Source organism: Pipistrellus kuhlii, unplaced genomic scaffold, assembly GCF_014108245.1.
Source record: "Pipistrellus kuhlii isolate mPipKuh1 unplaced genomic scaffold, mPipKuh1.p scaffold_m20_p_105, whole genome shotgun sequence".
NCBI classification, from domain to species: domain Eukaryota; kingdom Metazoa; phylum Chordata; class Mammalia; order Chiroptera; family Vespertilionidae; genus Pipistrellus; species Pipistrellus kuhlii.
Genome location: NW_023425411.1, coordinates 461,631 through 484,679, shown reverse-complemented (window position 1 = coordinate 484,679; position 23,049 = coordinate 461,631). Strand labels below are relative to the sequence as shown.

At 62.7% G+C, this 23,049-nt stretch overlaps 3 protein-coding genes across 4 annotated transcripts; 1 reads left to right on the top strand and 2 right to left on the bottom strand.

Moving 5' to 3' along the window:
- Positions 1–1,276: 1,276 nt before the first annotated feature.
- SMIM11 (small integral membrane protein 11) lies at positions 1,277–5,540 on the top strand. The gene is made up of 5 exons (XM_036430269.2): positions 1,277–1,348; positions 1,923–2,047; positions 4,502–4,668; positions 4,997–5,121; positions 5,414–5,540. Exons 2-3 carry the CDS (start codon positions 2,036–2,038, stop codon positions 4,655–4,657), a joined length of 168 nt encoding a protein of 55 aa, XP_036286162.1. The 5' UTR covers positions 1,277–1,348; positions 1,923–2,035; the 3' UTR covers positions 4,658–4,668; positions 4,997–5,121; positions 5,414–5,540.
- Positions 5,541–7,434: 1,894 nt separating this feature from the next.
- CUNH21orf140 (chromosome unknown C21orf140 homolog) lies at positions 7,435–9,527 on the bottom strand. 2 transcript variants are annotated; one of them, XM_036430268.2, is made up of 2 exons: positions 8,367–9,527; positions 7,435–8,292 (listed from the first exon to the last, which is right to left on the bottom strand). In XM_036430268.2, exon 2 carries the CDS (start codon positions 8,227–8,229, stop codon positions 7,477–7,479), a length of 753 nt encoding a protein of 250 aa, XP_036286161.1. In that variant the 5' UTR covers positions 8,230–8,292; positions 8,367–9,527; the 3' UTR covers positions 7,435–7,476. The 2 variants fall into 2 exon arrangements, with proteins under 2 accessions (XP_036286161.1, XP_045434783.1); XM_045578827.1 differs by having other exon boundaries at positions 7,435–8,366; positions 8,441–9,527.
- Positions 9,528–11,190: 1,663 nt separating this feature from the next.
- On the bottom strand, positions 11,191–15,820 carry SMIM34 (small integral membrane protein 34). Its single transcript, XM_045578826.1, has 2 exons — positions 15,701–15,820; positions 11,191–12,204 (listed from the first exon to the last, which is right to left on the bottom strand). Exons 1-2 carry the CDS (start codon positions 15,705–15,707, stop codon positions 11,819–11,821), a joined length of 393 nt encoding a protein of 130 aa, XP_045434782.1. The 5' UTR covers positions 15,708–15,820; the 3' UTR covers positions 11,191–11,818.
- Between the last annotated feature and the right edge of the window lie 7,229 nt (positions 15,821–23,049).

Below are 23,049 nucleotides of genomic sequence, written 5' to 3'. Positions count from 1 at the left end.
GGAATCAAGGTAGGTAATGGGGAACGGCCCGACTCGCCTGCTATGTTTGTACACAGCTCAGAGGAGTGGTACAAGCACGGTGTACCCAGCCTTAAATAGTTTATTTTCACAACACGGCTAATCCCCGCGATCACTGGCGATTACGCCAAGTGGAAACTGGCCACACTTGAGCGCAGATCAGAACCTGCTGCCACTTAAAGACAAACAGGCCATTCACCGCGAAGGTCAGCGCACCTTCATCACAGGGAAACCGATGATGGTGTAAATTCCTAGCGTTGGCTTATCTGACTTTGAAAAAGTCAAACTTGGCTTTCCTGTGCCAGCTCCCAGCTTGTTTTCAAGATTCTGTGACCTTGAATAGTTGAGGTTCGGAATTTTTAGAGAGAGGAAGGGTGTGAGAGAGAAACACCCATCGGCTGCCTCCTACATGCCCCTTCCCCCGGGGATTGACAGAAACCCAGGATTGTGCCCGGACCAGTGTATAATACAACACCCAACCAAGTCACACTGGCCGGGGCTGAGCTTTTTAGATTTAGACTGGAGGCCTGGTGCCCAAACTTTGTGCACTTAGGGGTCAGGGGTCCTTCAGCCCGGCCTGTGCCCTCTTGCACTCGGGGAGCCCTCAGGGTGGGCCTAAACTGTCCGTCAGACATCCCCAAAGCGTCCTCAGTGCTGCTGCAGAGGCTCCACCACCTCCGCTGTGCTCACCAGCCATGAGCCCGGCTTCTGGCTGAGCAGCGCTCCCCACTGACCACCAGGGGGCAGCTCCTGCGTTGAACATCTGCCCCCTGGTGGTCAGTGCGCACCATAGCAACCTACTGTTTGGCTTATTTGCATATTGGCCTTTTATTACATAGGATGCTTTTGTACGTGAGAAAGTTTTCTGTGAAACATCTTCTCTGAGGTTTGTAGTGTCTCCATTCTGAAGGCCTGTGAGACCCTCTGCTGTCGCTCTTTGTTTTTGTTGAGAGTCTATTTAAGAAAAGCAAATGTGTGGTTTTGGGTGCAGAGCTCTCTGCCTACATCAGGGTAAGACTGTGGGGCCAGACTGAGGGTTGAATCCCAGTCCTCCTGCATGTGACCCTGGACGGGTTTCATAAACTCTGCCTCGGTCTCTGTAGACGTGAACTCCCCTCGAGGACTGGTGTGAAGACTGAGTGAGACGTCACTGCCGTGGGCCGGGCACCGCTGCGCGGAGCTGTACGTCTCCACGTTCCAGCAGCCGGAGGGCCCTGGGCCCAGCCAGCTGACACCCTGTCTTCCTTTGCAGATGGGACCGAGGCCCCAGGAGGGAAGTCGCCCAAGTGTGTAGTGTCTACATCCCGAGCGCAAGTCTTCTGGCTCTTTGGTATGTGTCACCGGCTCACAATAGTGACAGCGAGGCCTCAGAGCCACCCTGTGCTCCCCTGTCATGTCCTGCCCCCCTGCCCCGGGGCCCCTCACCGTAGGACGGCTTTCTTAGACCACGTTACCCATGTCATGTACTCCCGTCCCTCCAGGTAATCTTTAACAACCCAGATCCGCTTCATTAACTCTCAAAGCCTCTCCCCCACGAGCAGCTGGGGTTCCGGGCAGGAGTGGGTGGAGGAGCCGAGTTTGGACCTGGGCGTTCACGTCCCTGGTGAGTCCCTGGTGAGCGGAGCGGGAGCACCGTCCCCGTCGGAGCAGGAGGGCCCCCTGCTGGCGGCTGTGCTCCAGTTCCTGGCAGATCAGCCAGATCTTCTGCCCAACAAGCCGCACCGGTCCCGGCTCTGACCCAGGTCACTGCTCCCCGCCCCTGGGCTCCCCTCAGCTCGCTGGGGACACGGCCTCCGCCCTGCGGAGCACTCTGTGCTCATCGTGTGCCTCTCTCTCCATCAGAGACTCTCCCCGAGGTGCTGGGCCCTGGGTGCCCCGCTGACCTGTTCCTCTCTCCCCTCCAGCCCAGCAGCCTGAGCGCCCGCTCCTCCTCGCGTGCCGGCCGGGCCTGCGCCAGCCAGAAGTGACGGTCGCCCGGCTCTGTGCTGCCCAGGAGTGCCGCCACAGCTGGGCCAGCATGAACTGGCAGGTGAGCACGAGGGCTTGGGGCTTTTTCTCTCTCCCGACGGCAGAACTCCAGGGTGAGAAGACGGCGGCTCGGGCAGGAATCACGATGACAGTTCACAGTTGGCTCTAAGTTAAAATGGTTAACATCTGGCTCTCAGTTAACACGCGCGCGGTGTGCGCTGGCTCGACAGGTGCCGAAGGGGGTGGGCCTCCTTGGTGGGCCCCGCCCGGCCCAGATCCGCCCCATGTCTTGGAAAACCTTCAGTCAGCCACGTCTCCCGTCGGTCACACCACCCGTGCGCTTCCTTCACGGCGGATTGCGCTCTCAGGGAGCAGCTCCGTACGAAACCGTCCCCGACCGCACACTCTCCCGCCCTCATCTCTCCCTTGTGCTGCCACCCAGTGGGTCTCCTGCTCCAGCGGGGACTGGGAGATGCGGGGGGGGGGGGGGGGGGGGGGGGGGTCCCGGGTTCCAGGGGCACCGTCTCCTGTCGGTCACACCACCCGTGTCGTGTGGAAGTCGGTCGCCCACCGTGCCATCAGGCGCCGCTGCCTCTGGCTGGCGAGCAAACACGCCGGAGCCCAGGGGGCCTGGGTCGGTGCTGGGAGCAGGGGTTCATGGGCAGCGCAGAGGCGCCGGCTAGCTGGGCGGCCGTGGGAGAAGCGTGTGTCATGTGTGTGTCACATGTGTGCCACGTGTGCTGTGGAATCCTGACGCAGGCGGGGTTCGCTGGGGGTGGTCACGGGACGGCCACTGGAATGTATGTGATTGTGGGCACTTCCAAAAGTAGGAAGTCAAATAGAAATCATACATCGTCATACCATCCAGGGGTGCTATGACAATTTGTAGTATTTTTTCATGTAGATGTGATGTGTGTCTTTTAAACTTATGAGCTTGTATTTTCTCAGTTATACTCCTTGTTCGGAACATCCCTGGTTTCTGTTTCAAGGGGATCTGGGTCTGGGGGAGTACAGACCCTGCTTCCCGGCTTCCGGGCTGTGGGACTGGGGGCTTCAGGAGGCCGGGGGCTGGCCAGGGGCCCACGGTCTCAGAACCCTGAGCCTCAGACGAGGCGGGCAGGACTTGGGGCAGGGCCGCCCCTGTGCCAGCCAGGCCTGTTCACAGTGGCCGCCTCGCTCCCCCCCGCCCCGTCTGCACGTCTGGAGGGTTTGTAGAAATCAAAGGGAGGGGGTAACCCGTGAAACTCAGCGCCCAGAGGCAGGCAGCCCTGGCCCTTGACTGTAGCCCTGTGATGTCCTGACCCTGGCTGCCTGCTCTGCCCTCTTTCCTGGAACATCTGCCTCCTGCTGCCTCCCTGAAACCTCTGAGGAGAGTTAAACGGACCCGCTTCCACCATCTGTTTGTGGGGGTTCCGTTTCAGCGGGTTTCCTGGCTCTGCCTGCCGTCTGATACCTGCCAGAGCAGGGCCTGGGGCCGTGGCTGGGACTGGGAGGTGTCTGGAGCTGGGAAGTGACTGGGGCTGGGACTGGGCCGTGGCTGGGGCGTGACTGGGAGGTGGCTGGGACGTGGGCTCGGGTGCAGCAGGATGCAGGCTGGCAGAGGTTTCCAGAACTGGAGAGAGTGGCTTTCCCAGGAGCAGTGAGACTCAGCTGCCTGGAAATCCTAGCACATACAGGAGGCTTAGTTATGGCAGCAAACTGGCTTTTTCCTCCAAGGATAAGGTGACCAGATGTCCCACTTTTGGCAGGACAGTCCCAATTTTTAACCATTTGTCCCTCGTCCCGCGGCGTTTTAAAAAATTCCCGATTAAGTGGGCTTTTTGGTCACCTTTTCCAAGGAGGAAGCATAAGGTCCTTTAATAGCTGGTTGAGAGCGCCCAGCTGGGCCTCGTCTGTAAGGTGGGCCCGCAGGAGGCTGCAGGGGGGGGAGGCGGGGAGCTGCGGGCCAGGGAGGACGGGACCAGCCGCGTGTGAACAGGTGTGGGTGCAGCTTTGTGTGAACGGGTGTGTGCGCAGCCGCGTGTGAACAGGTGTGTGTGCAGCTGAGTGTGAACGGGTGTGTACACAGCCACGTGTGAACGGGTGTGTGTGCAGCTGATTGTGAACGGGTGTGTGCACAGCCACGTGTGAACGGGGGTGTGTGCAGCTGATTGTGAACGGGTGTGTGTGCAGCTGCACTGAATGGCGTGCAGGGTGTCCTTCCTTTTGTATTTGCTTTGCCTTCTGTGCAGTGCTCATGGTGGGAACCAGAGGAAGTGGGGACGGAGCTGGAGAATCTAGGGGGACGGGCGGCGAGGCAGACGCTCAGAACAGCCGGTGCCATGTAGAGTGGGCAGCCTGGGCACGGCATTGCAGGGCCGGTTGTGAGCCGGGGTCCTGCGGCCGGCATCCCGGCGGCCGGCTGGGAGGGCGGTCTGGGCTGGATGCCGGCGGCGTGGGGGCAGGGCGGGCGTCGGGCGTCGCCCACAGGAAGCGTCTGACGCCGCGCACACTCAGAACGCTGCTTGCTCCCCAGGTTCTCGACCACGTGCCACTGCTGCTGTACATCCTGGCAGCGAAGACGCTGATTCTCTGCCTGGCTTTTGCCGGAGCCAAGATTTACCAAAGGAAGAGGCTGGAGGCCCGGGAGCGGCAGCTGGAGGCGGAGAAGTCGGGGAAGAAGGAGCGCTAGCGGGAGCGCCGGTACACGCTTGGGGGGAGGTGCGGGCGGGCCGGGGTGCCCTGACCTCCGCCTGTGCCGATGGGCTGGAGCTCGGGCTGGCCCTCGCCCGGCCGGTGGCGCTCCCTCCTGAGGGCCAGGTGCCCGGGGCTGGGGAATTGCTGAAAGCTGCGCCTTCTCCCGGGGGAAGCGCCTCTGAGCTCCCGCAGGTGTGCAGAGTGCGAGGGGATGGGAGGAGGCGGTCACAGGCCGGAAGCCGCCTGCGCCTCAGGCCCGGCTGGGGGTCTGCCGGGTGAAGGGGGCGTCACGGTCCTCACCAGCTCCCCTCGCCCCGCTCTGCCCGCTCCGCAGCTCGGACCCGGTCCTCGGAGCCGCCGGCCCGGCCACAGCAGCTCCTGTGCGGCAGCTGAGAGATGCTCCGTCGCTGGACTCCAGAGCCGGCCGGTGCGGGAAGAGGGAGCGCGGCCAACCGACAGGTGAGGGGCCGCCCGCACCCAGCGTGGGCTGGGCTTTGGGGGGACTGAGAAGGGGGTCACACACACCCCTCCCTCCCTCCAACGCCAAGGCTCGGGGGGCGGCTGACGGCTGGGTTGGGGCTGGGGGTTGGGGAGAAAGAAAACTGAACCTAAGTACGGGGAGCCTTTTCTGAGGAATGAAGAAAAGAAGTACGGTTATGAGAAGGTGTCTGAGTCAGGCGGCTGCGCTGAGCGAGTGGGGCGTCCGCCCTGCCGACCCAATGGCTCCCCCTGACCCCGGTCCCTTCCCCAGGCCCCGCCCGCACGGCGCCCACCACCCGCCACGTGGAGAGTGGACTCCCCGAGGAGAAGCCGGGGGAATGCGGAGGGTGATCCCAGCCCGGCTGAGCTTCCGGTGATGGCTGCGGGCAGCGGCTCTGAGAGCCCGCGTTTTCTCCAGTAAAGCAAACGCCTGGCAGCGTCTGGTCTCTGGCCTCTGGCCTCTGGGATAGGCCTGTGTGGCGTCACGTGTGTGTGTGTGTGTGTGTGTGTCTCTCTCTCTCACATACACCCCCCACTGTGCTGTGAGACAGGGAGTTCTGCAAACCCACAGCTGCTGTCGCGCCCCCCCACCCCCCCGGGGCTGGGTTGTACAAGTGGCCACGCTGTGGGGAGAATGCCCCCCTGCACACCCTCGCCCTCTGAGCTGCTGCCCTTCCACCCTGTTTTCTCTTCCCAGGAACTCGGCCTCTCGTGCTTTCATGGGGGGGGAGGTAGGGGGGTGGCATGGCGTGGACAGTGGAGTGAAGGAGACCGGACCAAGTCTGAGACAGGAGGAGGAATGGGTCCCTGGGTTCCTGGTGCCCCTTCGTGGGGGTCGGGGGTGGGTGAGGGCGGGGCTCCTTCCATTCCGTGTGGAGCTCTGTGGTCGGGTCTCCAGTCCTCAGCCTGGCCCAGCACCAGGTGGAGGGCGCTCATGTGCTCCCTGCCCTGCCACGTGCGGGCTTGCCTGGCTGCAGAAGGTCACGCGTGTAACACGGGTTGTTTGTAAGACAGTGAGACGGGAGGGGAGCATGCCTGGGTGGCAGCCCCTGCCTGACTGGCCGGCTGGCTCCACCCACCAGGGAGCCCGGACCTCGGGGCAAGGCCAGCGCGGCGGCCGCCAGCCAGCACTGCCGTCCCTGCGGTTGCGCCGGCCACGGGAGGCCATGGGGTGCGGTGGGTGGGGATGCCCGGGGCCCGTCCCACCTCAGAGGACATGTGGGGTCGCTGTCACCGTCGCCCACGGTTTCCGCTGCTCTGCGAGGAACGGGCTGTGCCCGCCATCTCCCCGCCCCCGGCCAGGTGAACTCCCCCCTAACTTTCTCCCCGGTCCCGGGCAGAGCTGTGCCCTCTGCTCATGCGTCTGAAAGCGGGTCTGGTTGTGTGGGGCCTGGGAAGGTGTCCCTGAAGACAGACAGGAAGTGAGGTCCCGGCTCGGTCTGAACAAGGACTCTGAGCCCAGACCCGACGGCAGGGGCACCGCGCAGAGGCCGGCTCCCTGGGTGGCGGGTGCCAGCGTTTCAGGGCCCTCCTCCCCCCCAGGGCCTCGGGGAGCCAAGGAGCTCGCCCACAGCCTCCTCGTTAACGGGCTGAAGCCGAGATGGTCCCTCTGACCCGGGCCCTCGCGCCTGGGGGTCCCGCAGGCGGCACCGTGTGCCCTGGGTCTGCCGCAGCTGCCTGTTTTCCCCCCTGCGGCTCACGTGGCGGGAGGCTCACCTGACCTCAAACCCACAGCTGGCAGAGCTGCCGCCACAAAAACCGGTGTGGACACGCCAGCGGGAGGCGGCCCTACAGCCGGGCCCGCGGTGGGGGAAGGCAGGCTCCAGGTCCCGCTGAGCGGGGGCGCCAGCAGGAACTGCTTCTGTTTGAAAAGCAGAACCACCCAGCCTGGAGCTCGGGTGCCGCTCCTCGGCCTGGTGTGATGTGCACGGCGGGGGCCCCGGGCAGAGGACACGCGTGGGGATGTGAGCATGCCTGGCTCCGAGGGCGTTTGGGGCCAGACACGGTGGGCTCACCCCTTCGCTTCAGCTTCCGGGGCCGGCACACGCGGCTCCTGTGTCAGACCCACGCGTGGGCACCGTCCTGAGCCGTGTCCGCCTCGCTCACCGCCAGGCCCTGAGCTGGGCTGCCCAGGCCGCCCGGCAGGGCCTCTGCGTCACCGACAGGAGACCTGACCCTCATCTCCCGGGAAGCTTTACTGAGCCGGCTCTTCTCCCACCCCTGGAGCCGGCTCCTCGCCCACCCCCGGAGCCGCGGTCCTCGGCGTCCTCGTGGTCGCCGTGGGGTGCCGGTGGCGGCGTTGGGGGCGCCGTGGCCCGGACGGCTGGCCCGGTCCTAGGAGAACTTGCCCAGGTAGTAGTTCTCCCACCGCCGCACCTTGTTGATGAGCGTCCTCCACTTGCCGGGGCCCAGCCTCTCCACGCCTTTGCCGATGAGCTCGCTGAGCAGGATGAACTGGTAGGCGTAGAGGCTGTCGACGGACTGCAGGCAGAACTCCTTGCGGTTGTTGATGATGAACCACTTGAGCGAAGACCAGGCCAGGTCCAGCGGGTTCAGGTAGTTGTAGGGGGAGGGCAGGCAGAGCAGCTCGTGGCCGCAGGCCTTGGCCACGTCGGGGCAGCAGGCGATGCTGGTCAGGTTGACAACGGCAGGGGCGCGGGCCTGGGCAGGGGGCGCCCCGTCCCCGGGGGGCGGGGCCTCCAGCCGTGGGACGTCCTTGACCACGATGGCGCACTTCCCGTAGGCCTTCCTCGCCGCCTCGCAGAACTCGGCGAAGAAGCCGTCCTCGGGGCACACGCTCAGCTCGTCCCTCAGGTACACGCGGTACCGCCAGGGCACCCAGCCCTGGCTGCCCCCCGCGTGCACCACGCACCAGCTGGGGCTGGGCACGCCGAGCCCGCCCCCCAGGTCCTCCCCTGTGGCCAGGCTCTCGGGGATCTCCGTTTCCCCCAGGTACACCGTCCTGAAGCCGTCAAACTGCAGCCGCCGCAGCGTCTGCAGGTACTGGAGGCACTGCTTCCTCTTGGCGCCGTCCAGCGGGCTCCGGAGGACGATGTTCCGGAAGAGCCGGCTCGCGCCGTGCGGCATGGCGGCCCGAGCGGGGCCCGCCGTCTCCGTCTCCGTCTGCGGCCCTGCCCGGGCGGCGCTGACCTCACAGAGAACTCCCCATGGACACCCCGGGCGCTGACCTCACAGAGGCCTCCATGGACACCCCGGGTGCTGACCTCACAGAGAACTCCCCATGGACACCCCGGGCGCTGACCTCACAGAGGCCTCCATGGACACCCCGGGTGCTGACCTCACAGGAGCCTTCTCACTGCGGGGCCTCCCACAGACACCCCAGGGTGCTGACCTCACAGGGGCCTTCTCACTGCGGGGCCTCCCACAGACACCCCAGGGTGCTGACCTCACAGGGGCCTTCTCACTGCGGGGCCTCCCACAGACACACTTGGGTGTGAGCATCCTGGGACACGTCCAGAGCAGCTCCCTCTGGCTTACACGATGCAGGAAAGGGACGTGTCGCCCACGGAAGGTGTGTCTGACGCGGCTCCTGCCGTAGTCGGGGCGGAGGGGGCGGGGTTAGTGCCAGGGCTGCCGTGGCTCGGTGCTGCCGGCGGCTTGGCTCAGACAGGCGTGCGCTCTCCCACAGTCCGGCCGGGGGAGGCCCGGGTCAGGGTGCTGGGGGTCTGGTGTCTCCGCCGCCGCTCTGTGGCCAGTACATGGTGCCTCCTCCCCGGCCCCCGGGTCTCCCCTCTGCCGGGAGCGCATGTTCCGTCCTGACGTCCTCCCCAGAGAAGGGCCTGCCGGCCTGGAGGGGACGCTGGCATCCCCGAGCTGAGAGGAGCCGACAGGGACGCGGGGCCGGGCCAGCAGCCGCCCTGCAGAGCCGGTGCCGAGGCCTGGCCAGCGCCCGGGCGGAGCGGGGTGGCCTGCGTGGCCGCTGCGTGGGGCCTGGACAGAAGCACACCATTGCATGGAGGCCAGGACCTCTGGTTCCTGCCGGACCCTGCCTCCTGGGGTAGAGCCAGCCTCCTCAGCCACCTCCCACCTCAGAGTGGAGGTGAGGAAGGACCCTCGGGCAGCGTGGCCATGTCCACCCAGCTCCCCCCCTGGCCCAGCCAGAGCTCTGCCAGCCCAGAGGCGCCCCTCCCGGGAGGACCTCTCTCCGCCTGCTTTCCTGGGCACGCTCTGCCCTGCCTCCTCCCCCGCCGCCCAGTGACCTGTTCTCCAGGGACTGGCTGCTCCTTCATCCCAAGAAGCAGCGTGACGGAACCCTCCTCAGCGAGTGTGGCTGCGGGTCTGCCGGGCGGGTATTTGTGAACTGGTGGTCCCGCCCCCACCCCAATAAAACGGAAGCGTTGCCACACATGCGTGGCGTATGTGCGTTCCAGTTTGGTCTTACCCCGCAGGCCCAGTTGGGTGGGAAACATCCCAGTTACTTATTTAAGCCTCACACTGGGCTCCATTGGGGCTCCTGACCCCACGATGGCAGCCCCCGCCCCCCTGGCCATGGTGAGCGCAGCTCCAATCCTCTGGCCCCGTCCCCCAGGCACTGGCCTCCTGCCGGGACTCAGGAAGTCCAGGGGGCAGACTCAGGCCTGGCAGTGGCCTGGCAGGGGAGCAGAGGTGTTTGTGGGAGGGTCACGCAAACTTGGGAATCCGGTAGACCAAGCTCTGACCTTCCCGCCAGCTGTGTGGCAGGTGCAGCAGAGCCCCGCCAGCCCAGAAGGCACCCTCCTCCCCAGGGAGGACTCCTCTCCGCCGGCTGTCCTGGGGCACGCTCTCCGGGCCTCGTTCCTTAACACCACCCCACGGCCTGGCCTTGGAGGTGTTCGTACGTGTTTGCTTTCTGCCCGTGGCACCATCACGGGCGCCTGGTTGCCCACCCGCCTCCAGGCCCCTTCCCACAGCGCCGTGGTCTGGTGCAGGGTGGGTGTGGTGCGGTGCAGGTGGGCCTGCCTGCCAGGCGCTCAGGTCCTTACTCGGAATAGGCCACACTCACCTGCCTGTGGCAGAAGCAGCCCGGATGGACCTCAGGACTCCCGCGTGGCCTTCCAGGGTCTCAGGCCGCAAGGGGGCCAGACGTCCTCCCCTGCGCCTCTCTCCGGGGCAGAGCTGTCCTCTGTCCTCCCCACAAAGCCTCACCCACCCTTGTCAGACACATCCACCGGCGGGAGCACAGCCTGGATGCCCATTGGGCCCCACTGACTTGCTTTTGCTGATTAAACTTCCTAATATAATTCCAGCACCATCAGCATCAACCACCACATCTACATCAACCTCCCACCACCATTAGCATCAACCATCACCACCACCGCTCAGCATCAGCCACCAGTATCACCACCATCTACATCAACCTCTTCTACACCATCAGTATCAACCATCACTACCATCACCACAACCACTCAGGGTCCACAACCACTCAGGGTTAGCCACCAGCACCACCACCACCATCTACTTCAACCTCCCACCACCATCAGCATCAACCATCACCACTCTGCATCAGCCACCAGCACCACCACCGTCTACATCTACCTCCCAACACCATCAGTATCAACCATCACCATCACTCAGCATCAACCATCACCACCACCATCAGTATCAACCCTCACCACCAGCACCATCTACATCAACCTCCCCACCACCATCAGTATCAACCATCACCACCACCACTCAGCATCAGCCACCAGCACCACCACCATTTACATTAATCTCCCCACCACCATCAGCATCAACCATCACCACCAGCACCACCACCATCTACATCAACCTCCCCAACACCATCAGCATCAACCATCACCATCACTCAGCATCAGCCACCAGCACCACCACCGCCATCTACATCAACCTCCCCACCACCATCAGCAGCAACCATCAGCACCACCACCACCATCTACATCAACCTCACCACCATCAGCATCAACTGTCACTACCATCACCACCACCACCAGCAGCCATCAGCACCACCACCACCAGCCACCTTAACATCCCTACCACCGCCAACACCAGTATCAGCTATAATCACCACAAACACCAACAACACAAGGCTTATAATGATGTATTTATTTTACTTTTCAAAATATATTCGCATACATGATCCCATTAGCTCTTACGCACTCTGTAAGGTTTGAAGAACTGGCGCCATCACCCTCATTTTATCTGTAACGAAACTAAGGTCCACACCAAAGCGGTGGGTCAGGGAACGTATATATTTCATGGACACATACATCAACGAAATCGAAGACCTTCCCACCAGCTTCTGTGTTAACTACTTTGGCTCTACATTCCGGCCGGGGGCTTCAGAAGGACTGACCCTTTGGGACCAGATATCCCAACCCCACGTGTCCCAGGTGAGCCCCCTGCCCCCAAAGTTCCTGTGGCCCCTAAAGCTGAGTTTCCTCCAGGGCTCCGGACGCCAGACTCAGCCTTCTCTCGGTGACAAAGGCCCCTCACGGGCCCAGGGGTCTCCCAGCTCCGAGGTCGTGGCTGCCCCGAGCCCTTCCTGGAACACACGCTTCTCTACTGACGGGACCCCGTGGCCGGGAGCTCCTGCCCCGAGGCCGAGAGGACACGGGATGCTGGCTCTGGTCAACGCCTTCCAGCCCTCCCTCCCCTCCACCCCCGCAGGCAGCTGGGCCTCTGTGGCAGCCTGGCTGCCCTGCCTTTGAGGGATGCCCTAGATCTCCGTGTGGGGCCCGCTGTCCCCGCGCCTGGGCCCTGGGCCGGCCTGGCGGGGCGGCAAAGCGGCCGCGTTGCCGATGGTCAGCGTGGAGCCGTGGGCTGCCCGGCTCCGGAGCCCTTTCTGTTTGAGCTCGGAGGTCAGGTTCAGGTAGTAAATGTCCTCCAGGGACTTGTCGCTCTTCCTGAGGATGTTGCTGGCCAGGCGGAAGAGGAAGACCACGGCGTAGATGCCGATGATGGTGAGGATGTACCAGGCGGCGCTGGTGCCGTCCGGGAGCCGCAGGGCCCGGGGGGCGCTGCTGCCGTTCCTGCCCTCCGCTGAGTCCTGCAGCAGGCGCGCCAGCGTGTGGTTGGGGGCTCCCTGGGCGGTCCACTCGGCCACTGAGAGACAGAGAGACAGACCCGGTGAGGCCAGCGTCCTGGGCCGAGGGCGGCCTGGCTGCAGGCCGGGGTGGGGCTGTGGACATCCCCACGGGAAGCCTGGGTCCACGGGAGAGCCCCTGTCCAATGATCAGGAGGCTGACCACTCGGCCCTGTGGTCGTCAAGGTCAAAGAGCTCAGAACGTCGCGTAGCTGGAGAGCAGACCAAACATCGTAAAGATGTCATTGTCCCTAACGTACCCACACAGCAGCACGCTGCAGCACAAACGCCAGGGGAATGGGGTTGGGAGTGGACACACACACACGAAACATGAGCTGCCGAGGCCGCCCGGGAAGATGGGAGACGGTGCTGGACGGGGATTGCCAGCTGGCAGGACAGCAATCTGCCTTTTCAGGAGAATGAACACTGCACCTGCCCACTGGGTTCTGGGCTGTGCAGGGGGTACAGGCACTAAAGGGCCAGGCCCAGGGCCCCCTGAACAGCCCCCCTAAACACACAGCAGCTGGCGGGCGGGAGGCTGGTGCTCAGGGAGACCAGTGGGCCGGAGGCAGCAGCGGGGTGTGTGGGTGACAAAAGGCCGTTCCTGCCCAGAGAGGGAAGGTGAACACTGGGGAGCCTGCAGCAGCGGGCCTGGGCCCACGTCACCCACGTCCTGTCCAGCCAGAGCCGGGAAGTCCAAGGTGACAGCGTGGGAAGAAGCCATGTAAAGCGCCAGAGAGAGGCAGGTGGATGGTCCCTGTACCCCTCCGAGCGGGACATCCCTTCTCAGCATCACCCAACGCAGAGGGGAAGAGAAAGCAGAGGTTAGATGCAGCTACAGAAACATCCTGTCTCTGCTTACTGTTAAACCAAGAGCAAGCGGCACATGAGAACATTTACAATTTATACGCCACTGATTCCTCTTCATAGCTTCCGGTTCTGGCAGAAAGAGTCCAAACTGACAGCAGAAAAAATATGCTGAGGATACAGACTATTAAGTTACAGAACATGCAAAAGGCTACTCACTGTTACTCATAACAGGAAAAATGCAATCCGAACTACAAAACAATAACGTTCTGTGACCCATCGGTTCGCAAATGCTCGGTTTCGGAATGCACTGTGGGCGTGTTTGCCGGCTGCCGGGAGTGGAATCGCACACCTCATCCACAGGAGGCGACAGCACAGCCACCTTGGACCCAGGCTCCACCTGTGGGGACGCATCCTGTGCCCCGGGGGGCTGGGCGGGAGCAGTGCGTGTGTGAGGCCGTCCCTGCGGCCCCTGGCGGCTGCCGCCACCAGCCTGAGCACCGCCTTCCCACGGTGAGGGCACTCTGGGACCTGATACAGTGGAGTACTACGCAGCCCCGAAAAGCAATCAGCATTTTTGGTACTGAAATATCCTATATAATAAAAGCCTAATATGCTAAGTGTCCATCATCCAGTCATCCGTTCAATCAAAGTGTAATATGCTAATGATATGCTAAGGCCATTCAACCGCTCGCTATGACATGCACTGACCACCAGGGGGAAGATGCTCAGCCTGGGAGGTTAGCTTGCTGCTCGGGTCTGGCCGATCGGGACTGAGCAAGATGGGCTGGACATGCCCTAGAGCCCTCCTGTGGTCCCTCCCTGGCTGGCCAAACTCCCGTCTCCCTCCCCGGCCCCGATCATGTACCAACGGGTGGGGTTCCTTGGCCTGGCCTGCACCCTATCAAATTCTGGGACCCCCTTAGGGGATGTTGGAGATCTGGTTTCAGCCTGATCCTGCAGGCCAGGCTGAGGGAGCCCATTGGTGCATGAATTTGTGCACTGGGCCTCTAATCAATAAAAAAGTAACCCAACTGTGACATAATGTGCGGTCATGCATGTAAATGAAGGGGGATATGTTATCTGCTTGAAGCTTTTACATAAGTATTTTTTAAATATAAATATATATGAAATAGAAATATATGTGAAATAGAAATATATTGATAGATATGAAATATAAATATACATAAAGTATGAATCTATCTATGAAATATAAATATAAATATGTGAAATACAGATATATATATGAAATATAGATATATATGAAATATATGTATGAAATATAAATATATATGAAATTATATGAAATATAAATGTATGAAATATAAATATGAAATATAGATACATACATGAAATGTAGATACATATGAAATATATGTATGAAGTATAAATGTATGTGAAATATAAACATCCCTGGGAGAATGGGCAGTCAGGACCGCGGTGCCCACAGGAGCACTGGGGGGGATGGGCTGCCGCCCCCGCCCCTGCCCCCGCCCCCTGGCTCTCTCGGTGCGAGTTTGTGCACAGAGAGGACGGAAAGCCCGGAGCCCAGCGGGCGCTGTCCGTGGTGCCGTGCCCTTGGGGAGCCGGTGCCCTTCAAGGCCGGAGATTGGCATCTAAACTGCTGTTTAACCCAAAACCGTTTTCGCTCTCGGAGCCGCGGGCAGGAAGGCCGGGCCGCAGTGAGGAGAGGGGGACACTGAGGCGCTCGGAGCTCTGCTGGGAGTCCGGGTCCCGCGCCCGTGGGCACAGGGAGTCAGACGGTCACGGTGAGCCGTGGCCGCTGCTGGGCCGAAGGCTCCAGAACTGCTTCGATGTTGTTGCTCATTCATTTCGCCGACGCAGAGTCAGAGAGGCGGGCACTTTTCACGGTGGTTAATTGTCAGATTGCGTGAATAACCTTAATACATGCACGTATGTATGTATGTACGTATGTGTTTTTTATCCCGTCACCTTTCATCCCCTCTGTGCTCTCTCCCCCTCCACCCCCTCCACCCCTGTAACCACCCACTAGTGTCCCTGCCCACGAATTCTCTCTCTCTTCTGTTTTGCTCAATCCCTTCACCACCCTTTCCCCCCCGGCTCTCCCTGGCAGCCTGCTCTCTCACAGAGTCTGTTTCTATTTTGCTTGGAGGTTCAGTTCATTAAATTCCCCGACCGGTGACCTGAGTGCTTTCAGGTGAAGGGAGAAGCCAGTTGATAAACTCTGCACCGGTGTGGCCGAGCCCAGGTGCACGGCTCTGAGCTGGTCCTCGTGAGAGACACCACCGCCCTCAGGAGCCGGCACGCCGCTGGCGGAGGCTGGAGACGGTATGCGAGGAGGGAAAATCCCACCGTTATTCTCCAAAGCAACTCCGCCCGCCCAGAACACCACACACGCAACCAGGGCAGAGGACTGGTTTGAACGTGCACTCCCAGGACGGCCTGCGAATTGTCGCCGGACGACGCCGTGTCCACACACACGTCCACACACCCACCTGGAGCCTGCAGGCATGAGCTCATGCGAACCCGGGCTGTTCCCCCGCGAACACAGCCCCCCTGGTCTCAGGGCAGCCGCTGTGCGTTACCTCCTCCCTCCTGACCACAGGCAGGTGAGCGGGGGCGTCTGTGCGTGAATATCCTGCCGGAGAGACAGACCGCCCGCCCGGACGCCCGCGCGTGTGCGGTGAGAGAGACGCCGGTGGCCCGGGCGGCATCGGGAGCACTCACCCTCCATGCGGCCGCCTCCGCGTGGGCGGTGAGGAGCCACGCTCTTCGGCGGCCGCCGGGCCCCTGCAGTCAGGCGTGGAGGTCCCCGGGCGGGAGGAACACCACCCCGAGAGGGCAGGGAGCACCAGCCAGACGCTGGCCAGCGGGAGCCGCTCGCCGCTCGCCGCTCGCTCCGTCAGCCACCGGCCTGAGGGCCCGGCTCCCGGCGGCAGGGACTGGAGGCGCTGCTCGCTCTGGCTCTTTGAGAAGGTCTGGAGGGAAGTGGCTGCAGGGACCCATGCCGGCCCCAGGGGTTGTCCGGCCCTCCCTCCCGCCCTCCGGCCGGGGCGGGCCTCTCTGCGCTGGCTCCCCGCAGGGCAGGGCCGGATGGCTCCCGCCCCCCGGTCTGCACCTGCCGCGGGCGTGGCGGGTCAGGTGTGTGGGGCTGTCACGGGGCCGTTCACCCACTTCCTCTGGGCTGTCCTGGCTCGGGACAGAGCCCCGCAGGGCTGGCAGCGGTGGGCCCGGGCCAGGCGGAGGGTGTCTGCCCCCCTCCCACGAGCCTGGTGACCCCTCACTGCCCCCCTTTGCCAGCCTGGTCACCTCCAACTGCCCCCCCCTGCAGGCCTGGTCACCCCAAACTGCCTACCACTGCGGGCCTGGTCACCTCTCACTGCCCCCCCTACGGGCCTGGTCTCCCCACAAAGCCTGCTGCTCAGTGGTTTGGTCACCCCTCGCTAACTCCCCTGCCAGCCTGGTCACCCCACTCAGCCTGTTTGGCTGTCTGTTCGGTTGCGATGGTCGCTCAGGCTTTTAGATAGATATTCAGAGAGGAAGGGAGAGGGAGAGAGAGAGAAGCACCAATGATGAGAGGGAATCATCGATCACCTGCCTCTTGCACGCCCCCCACTGGGGATGGAGCCCACAGCCCAGGCCTGTGCCCTGACCGGGAACTGAGCCGTGACCTCCAGGTTCATAGGTTGTTGCTCAACCACTGAGCCACACCAGCAGGGCTTAATGAATATATTCATTTTTATTCTCACCCAAGGTTTCCACTGATTTTTTTTAGAGAGAGGGGAAGGAAGGGAGAGGAGGGGGAGAGAGGGAAACATCAATGTGAGAGAGACATCAATTGGTTGCTTCCTGCTCATGCCCTGACCGGGGCCAGGGATCGAACCTGGGACCTTCAGTCCACAGGACAGCACTCTAACCACTGAGCAAACTGGCCAGACGGGGCGGGCTGCTGGCTTTTAAAGTGTAATTTTTGGAGGAGCGGAGGTACAGGCACCAAGAAGAACATGGCGGAGCTGAGGAACAGGCATCGAGCGGCCCTGGAGGAGGCCGCGGAAGCAAGGGCAGGAGCCGCGGGGGAGGAGGGGAGTGGGCAGGTGGGGCTGGAGGGAGGGAGAGTTCTCACTGAGTGTTCTTTAAGGAACGTTAACTGGGTGTGGGGTTTGCTATTCAATAGTAAGTGCGTCCACTCATTACATGTCAGTCTGTGTCAGTGCTGTCCAGGCTCCTGCTGCCTCCTGCCCGCAGGCAGGCCATGGCCTTGGCTCTGCCATGGACACAGGGATTCCCGGCCAGTGCGGGGAGAGGGCCAGGTCAGGCCTGGGGCGTGCAGGACGAACGGCCGGCCGTGCCCTCACCGTGTGCCCCTGGCGAGGCCCTGCCTCTGTGACCCCAGCTCCTCACCTGCGGGCGGGAGGCAGGGGCCCGCCCGGGTCCCAGGAAGCAGGAAGGAAGCGGCCGGGAGGCCTCCCCGTGGGGGTGTCTGCGTGGCGCGCTGCCAGCGCAGGCGCCCGGGGACAGGGAGGGCGCGGGCAGCTGGTGCCCACGGGAGGCTTCAGGCGTGAGTCACTGTGCCGTCCCCGGGAGGCGGCCAGCACGGCTCCGGAAACCGGGGGCCCGGGAGGTGGCCTTGGTCCCCCTGTTCAGGCCCGCGTGGCCCGGTGGTTAAATAGCAACCTGGGAGCCAGGAGGTCACGGCTCAGTTCCCGGTCAGGGCACAGGTCCAGGTTGCAGGCTCCATCCCAATGGGGAGCTGCAGGAGGCAGCTGATCAGTGATTCTCTCTCATCACTGATGTTTCTCTCTCTCCCTTCCTCTCTCTAAAATAAATAAATAAGATAAGAATTCCTTTGCAGCAAAAACAAAGGGTTATTAACAGACTCTAGAAGCAGATAAAGGACAAACTAGGGGAAATGGTTTGCAACACATGTGACAACATGACATGTTTCCTAACCCCTCAATGGCTTTAACACTGGGAAACGGCAGCTCCTGGGCAGAGAAACGGAAAAACTAGTGTTAACGCGAACAAACCATCGGAACCTGTAAATCTCTGTGAGGTTATTTGAGCCAAACGGTTGACATGTGCCGGGAAGCAGAACCTCAATGGGTTGAGATGATGCTCCGGAGAATGGCGGGTTACACCTGTATTTATACGCTGAAATCAAAGGAGGGACACAGGTGGGTGACATGAAATCCATCGGTGATGAGTAAGGAGGCGGGAGAAAGCCAAGGGGTGGGAAACCCCTGGGATTGGATAAAAAATGAAAAGACGGACACATACTCAGGTGGTGCAGGAACAAAGAACATGATAACGAAGGAATTTGTGGCGTCTGTCCTGGCGCCCACCACATGAGGCTGTGCCCCAGGGGCTCCGGAAAGAGGGAAATTACAAGTTACCCAGACATGTCAAGAGCGTGTTACCATAGATGCGCGAAGACAGACAGGCGCAGGTGAGGTAAAGATCCCGGCCTAGGAGGTGACTGCCACCATCACTGCTTTAGTTTAAGTTTAACTTCACCTGCATATAAGTACAACCAATGGACACAAAACTCTGGGGAGGGAGGGCATGTATGGTAAGATATGTACACAGATAATTTAATAAATAAATTTAAAAAGTTTAATGTCAGACCATCCCTGTGGTGACTGTAGGTCTGAGTTTGCAAGCAGGCCTCCCCTGAGCCGTTAGGCCAGCCCAGGGCCCCTTCTGTCCACCCCTGTCACAGGAAAGGAAGCACGAATGTGTTTAAAACATCAAAACACACTCCTCCTCCCGCACGGGGATCCCCACGCACACTCACTGACTCGGAGCACGCGTTTCCTGCTCGCTGACCGAGAGGCCGTCTGTGAAATGGTCTGCACGCCTGCGACACGGACAGTGTCAGCCCCCGGGGCCAGCTCTGTCGTTGTCATTAGGATACTGATGTTGGGAACCTGTCAGCACCGGCTCCTGCCCGCCGGTCACCCAGGCGTCCGGGGCCGTGTGTGCCAGCGTTCCTGGGACCCGTGCCGGCTGCCCTTGCCCCGGTGTAACCGGAAAGGCGGGGACCATCTCCGGGCCGGGGAGACGGGCCAGAGCAGCACGGAGACCGCTGTGGTCCTCTGCCCGCACTGAGAGGCGGAGGCGGCCTCTGCGTACCGGCGGGCCCACCTCCCACGCGCTGGTCAGCAGGGCAACCAAGCACGGCGCGGAGTGCTGTGCTGAGTACCTCATGTGTAAGAGCCGGGCACCCCTGTACACGCAGAGACCACCCCCGACAGGAGCCCAAGGCCCTCTCCTTCCTCGGAGCGGCGTCCCTGTGATAATCTGTTCTTCTCTTTGCCAGATCTGCTACCCCCGGAGAGGCAATCCAGTTTTTGTTAAAATATATTTTATTGATTTTTTTCAGAGAGGAAGGGAGAGGGATAGAGAGCTAGAAACATCAATGAGAGAGAAACATTGACCAGCTGCCTCCTGCACCCCCCCTCACTGGGGATGTGCCCACAACCAAGGTACATGCCCTTGACCGGAATCGAACCTGGGACCCTGCAGTCCACAGGCCGACGCTCTATCCACTGAGCCACAGCGGTTTTGGCAAGTCGTTTTTTGAGTTAGGAACTCAAAAGCAAGGAACCTTATCAGCTCTTGGCGAGGAATCGGCCGTGTGCGCGCTAGCGTGTTTGAAATCCTTGCTCCCCGGCCCTTTAAGTCCCATCCCCCAGAGCTGCCTCCCCCCCCTACACACACCTCACCCCTCAGCATCTTCTTGGAGGAGCTCATCCTGCTGCTGGAGAAACAGCCTGCGGACAGATGAGCTGTGAAGCTGCACCTGTGGCTGCCGGACTGAACACAACAATAACAGCCTCTCACCCTCCCAGGAGCCGGTCTGACAGCAGCACCCGGCTCTCCAGGGAGCCGCCCGAGGTTCTCCCGCTGCAGGGCTCCGAGGTCCCTGTGGATGCTCCGCCCCCTGGTGGCGAGGGGTCACCTCGCAGAGCTGCCCGGGGTTCCCTGATGTCCAGGCCGAGGGCTTCCAACAGAGGGCGCTGATGAGACAGCCATGCTATGTGATGGGGCCTCACCATGGTTAGCACCCGGATTTCACAGCCACACATACAAAAGCATTGGGGGGGGGGGGGGGGTCAGCTTGTAAAGCGCATAAATATGGGCCTAATGTCGTTTATTGATTTTTAAAAAATTCAGAATCTTTCTATACCTAACCAATAAAACTCCCGCTTAGACACAGGGGTGTGTTTATCAGCTGCCTGCCTGTCTGATGTTACAGCGTGTCTCTGTGTTTCTCAACGTATTTCCATACCCCTGCCCATACCCCTAATCCTAACCCTTAAACCTAACCCTAACCCTAATCCTAACCCTAATCCTATCCCTAAGACTAACCATAACCATAACCATAATCCTATACCTAACCCTAATCCTAACCATAACCCTAAACCTAACCCCATCTCTAACCCTATCTCTAACCCTAACCTTAATCCTAACCCTATCTCTAACCCAAACTCTAATCCTATTTTTAACCCTAACCCTATCTCTAACCCCACCCTGTCCCTAACCCCTAACCGTAAGCCTCTGCACGGCCCTCAGAAGGCATGAAATGAGTCTACGGAGTCACTCACGGCCCCAGTCCTGTTGGCCTGGAGCGGGGAGAGGGAGAGGCTGTGCTGAGGGACCGCCCTGTGGGGGCTGAGCCGCCGGCATCACCCCTCACAGGGGCAGGTGGGGGAGGTGCAGAGGGAAGGGGGCAGACGGTTACAGGGTCCATGTCATATCCTTGGAGCAGCCGGGACCCCCTGCCGCAGCCACGTCCGCTCCAGGGACAGGTGGGCCAATGAGCCCTCGGCCTCCCCACCCGTGGGGAGTGGGTGTCGGGCCAGCCCCACGGCCTCGTGGGCCTGTGCCCTGTCCAGGGCGGTGAGGAGCAGGGTCAGAACACCGGGGGCCCTGCAGCGCCCGGGGGGATCCTCCCTCCACGCACAGCACGGGCTCCCTCCTGGGACTGACGGGGCCCCGGCCCCCTGAGATGGATTCCCAAGAGCGGGAAGGGAGGGGGTGGTCCCTGGCCGTGGGCTAGGCTGGCTCCATCACAAAAGAGGGGGAGGGGCCCAGGACGTCCCCAGAATTCACTCGAAGGAGGGCCGTGGACGCAGGTCCAGAGACGCCCTGTCCTCCGGGCTTCCACGCTGTCTGGCTGAGCCGATGCGTGGGTAGAAGTCACCTCCTGAGTCTCTACAGGCCACTGGGGGCCTCGCCCGGCCCCACGCAGGCCCCACCTGCTCCAGGGGCGCTCAGGACCCAGGACTCTCCCCACCACACACCCCTGCAGGCACCGAGGATGTGCTCCGCGCCACCACCAGGGGGCAGCCGCGCACAGAGTTCCTTTCCTCGGCGGAGCCCGCAGATGGCCCAGGAGCTGGTGCCAGGATCTGGCCTTGCTGACTCACAGGCGCCTGGCACCCGGCGTGTGTGTGTGTGTGTGTGTGTGTGTGTGTGTGAGGGGGGTTGGGGGGGGGCAGTGGCCCCACACCCCATACCCCATACTCCTGGCTCCCTTCTGCGCTTAGATCTGTCCACCCCCTCCCAGCTCCTCCCGCTCCTTTCGTCCTCAGTCCTCCCAGCCTCTGCTGATCTCCGGAGTCTGACCCGCCCTCTCTCTCTGTGCCAGGCAGCAGTCCCCCTGCGGGCACTGGAGATGGCGCCCTCGAGGGAGCCCTGGGCGGCTGCTGGCCACACGGCCCTGCCTGCAGGTGGAGGGTGGGCAGTGCGGGCTCGCTCTGCCTGCCCCTCATGGCTAACTCTCACCACCAACCCTCACCTCTAACTCACCGCCAACCCTCACGGCCAATCCTCACCGCCACCCCTCACTGCCAACCCTCACAGCCAACCCTCACCTCTAACTCACCACCAATCCTCACCTCTCTCACCGCCAACCCTCACGGCCAACCCTCACGGCTCTTCCCAAACAGGAGCCGCCGGGAGACGGAGGCCGCCCGGGGAGGGGCACGGCACACTGGTCCCCGGCGACTCTCCCCGCTCGGTGCCGCCTTTCCTCCCCGAAGGCCGGCAGAGGGTCAGATCCCCCCTCTAGCCACGGGCGCAGGGCAGGCGGCTGAGGCCCTTGGAGGATGGACTGTCAGGACGACCAAGCTGAGTGAGCGTGGGCGAGTCCATCAGTGACCGCAGTGACCGTGGCCTCAGCTCTGTGGCCGCAGGGACGCTGGCCCTCTGAGTGGCCCGCGCTCCGTCCCCCTCCGGCCCCCGGGCCCCGCGCTCCGTCCCCCTCCGGCCTCCGGGCCCCGAGCTCCGTCCCCCTCCGGCCTCCGGGCCCCGAGCTCCGTCCCCCTCCGGGCCCCGCGCTCCGTCCCCCCTCCGGCCCCCGGGCCCCGCGCTCCGTCCCCCCTCCGGCCCCCGGGCCCCGCGCTCCGTCCCCCTCCGGGCCCCGCGCTCCGTTCCCCCTCCGGCCCCTGGGCCCCGTCCCCCCTCCGGGCCCCGCGCTCCGTCCCCCTCCGGGCCCCGCGCTCCGTTCCCCCTCCGGCCCCTGGGCCCCGCGCTCTGTCCCCCTCCGGGCCCCGCGCTCCGTCCACCCCTCCGGGCCCCGCGCTCCGTCCCCCTCCGGCCCCCGGGCCCCGTCCCCCCTCCAGGCCCCGCGCTCCGTCCCCCTCCGGGCCCCGCGCTCCGTCCCCCCTCCGGCCTCCGGGCCCCGCGCTCCGTCCCCCTCCCCCCTCTGGGCCCCGAGCTCCGTCCCCCCTGCGGCCCCCGGGCCCCGCGCTCCGTCCCCCCTCCGGCCCCCGGGCCCCGCGCTCCGTCCCCCCTCCGGCCCCCGGGCCCCGCGCTCCGTCCCCCCTCCGGCCCCCGGGCCCCGCGCTCCGTCCCCCCTCCGGCCCCCGGGCCCCGCGCTCCGTCCTCCCGCCCGCCTCCGGGGCCCTGGCTGCTGAGCAGGAGGACGGGAGCCAGAAGCTGGGGAGGTGGCGCTCCTGTCACCTCCATGGGTCGTTCAGCCACCGATGACCTTGGCTGTGTCCCTGACCCTCCCTGTGCCCTCGGCCACTCCGTGACAGGTCACGGCTGGAGCTAGTGTTTCAAGGTCG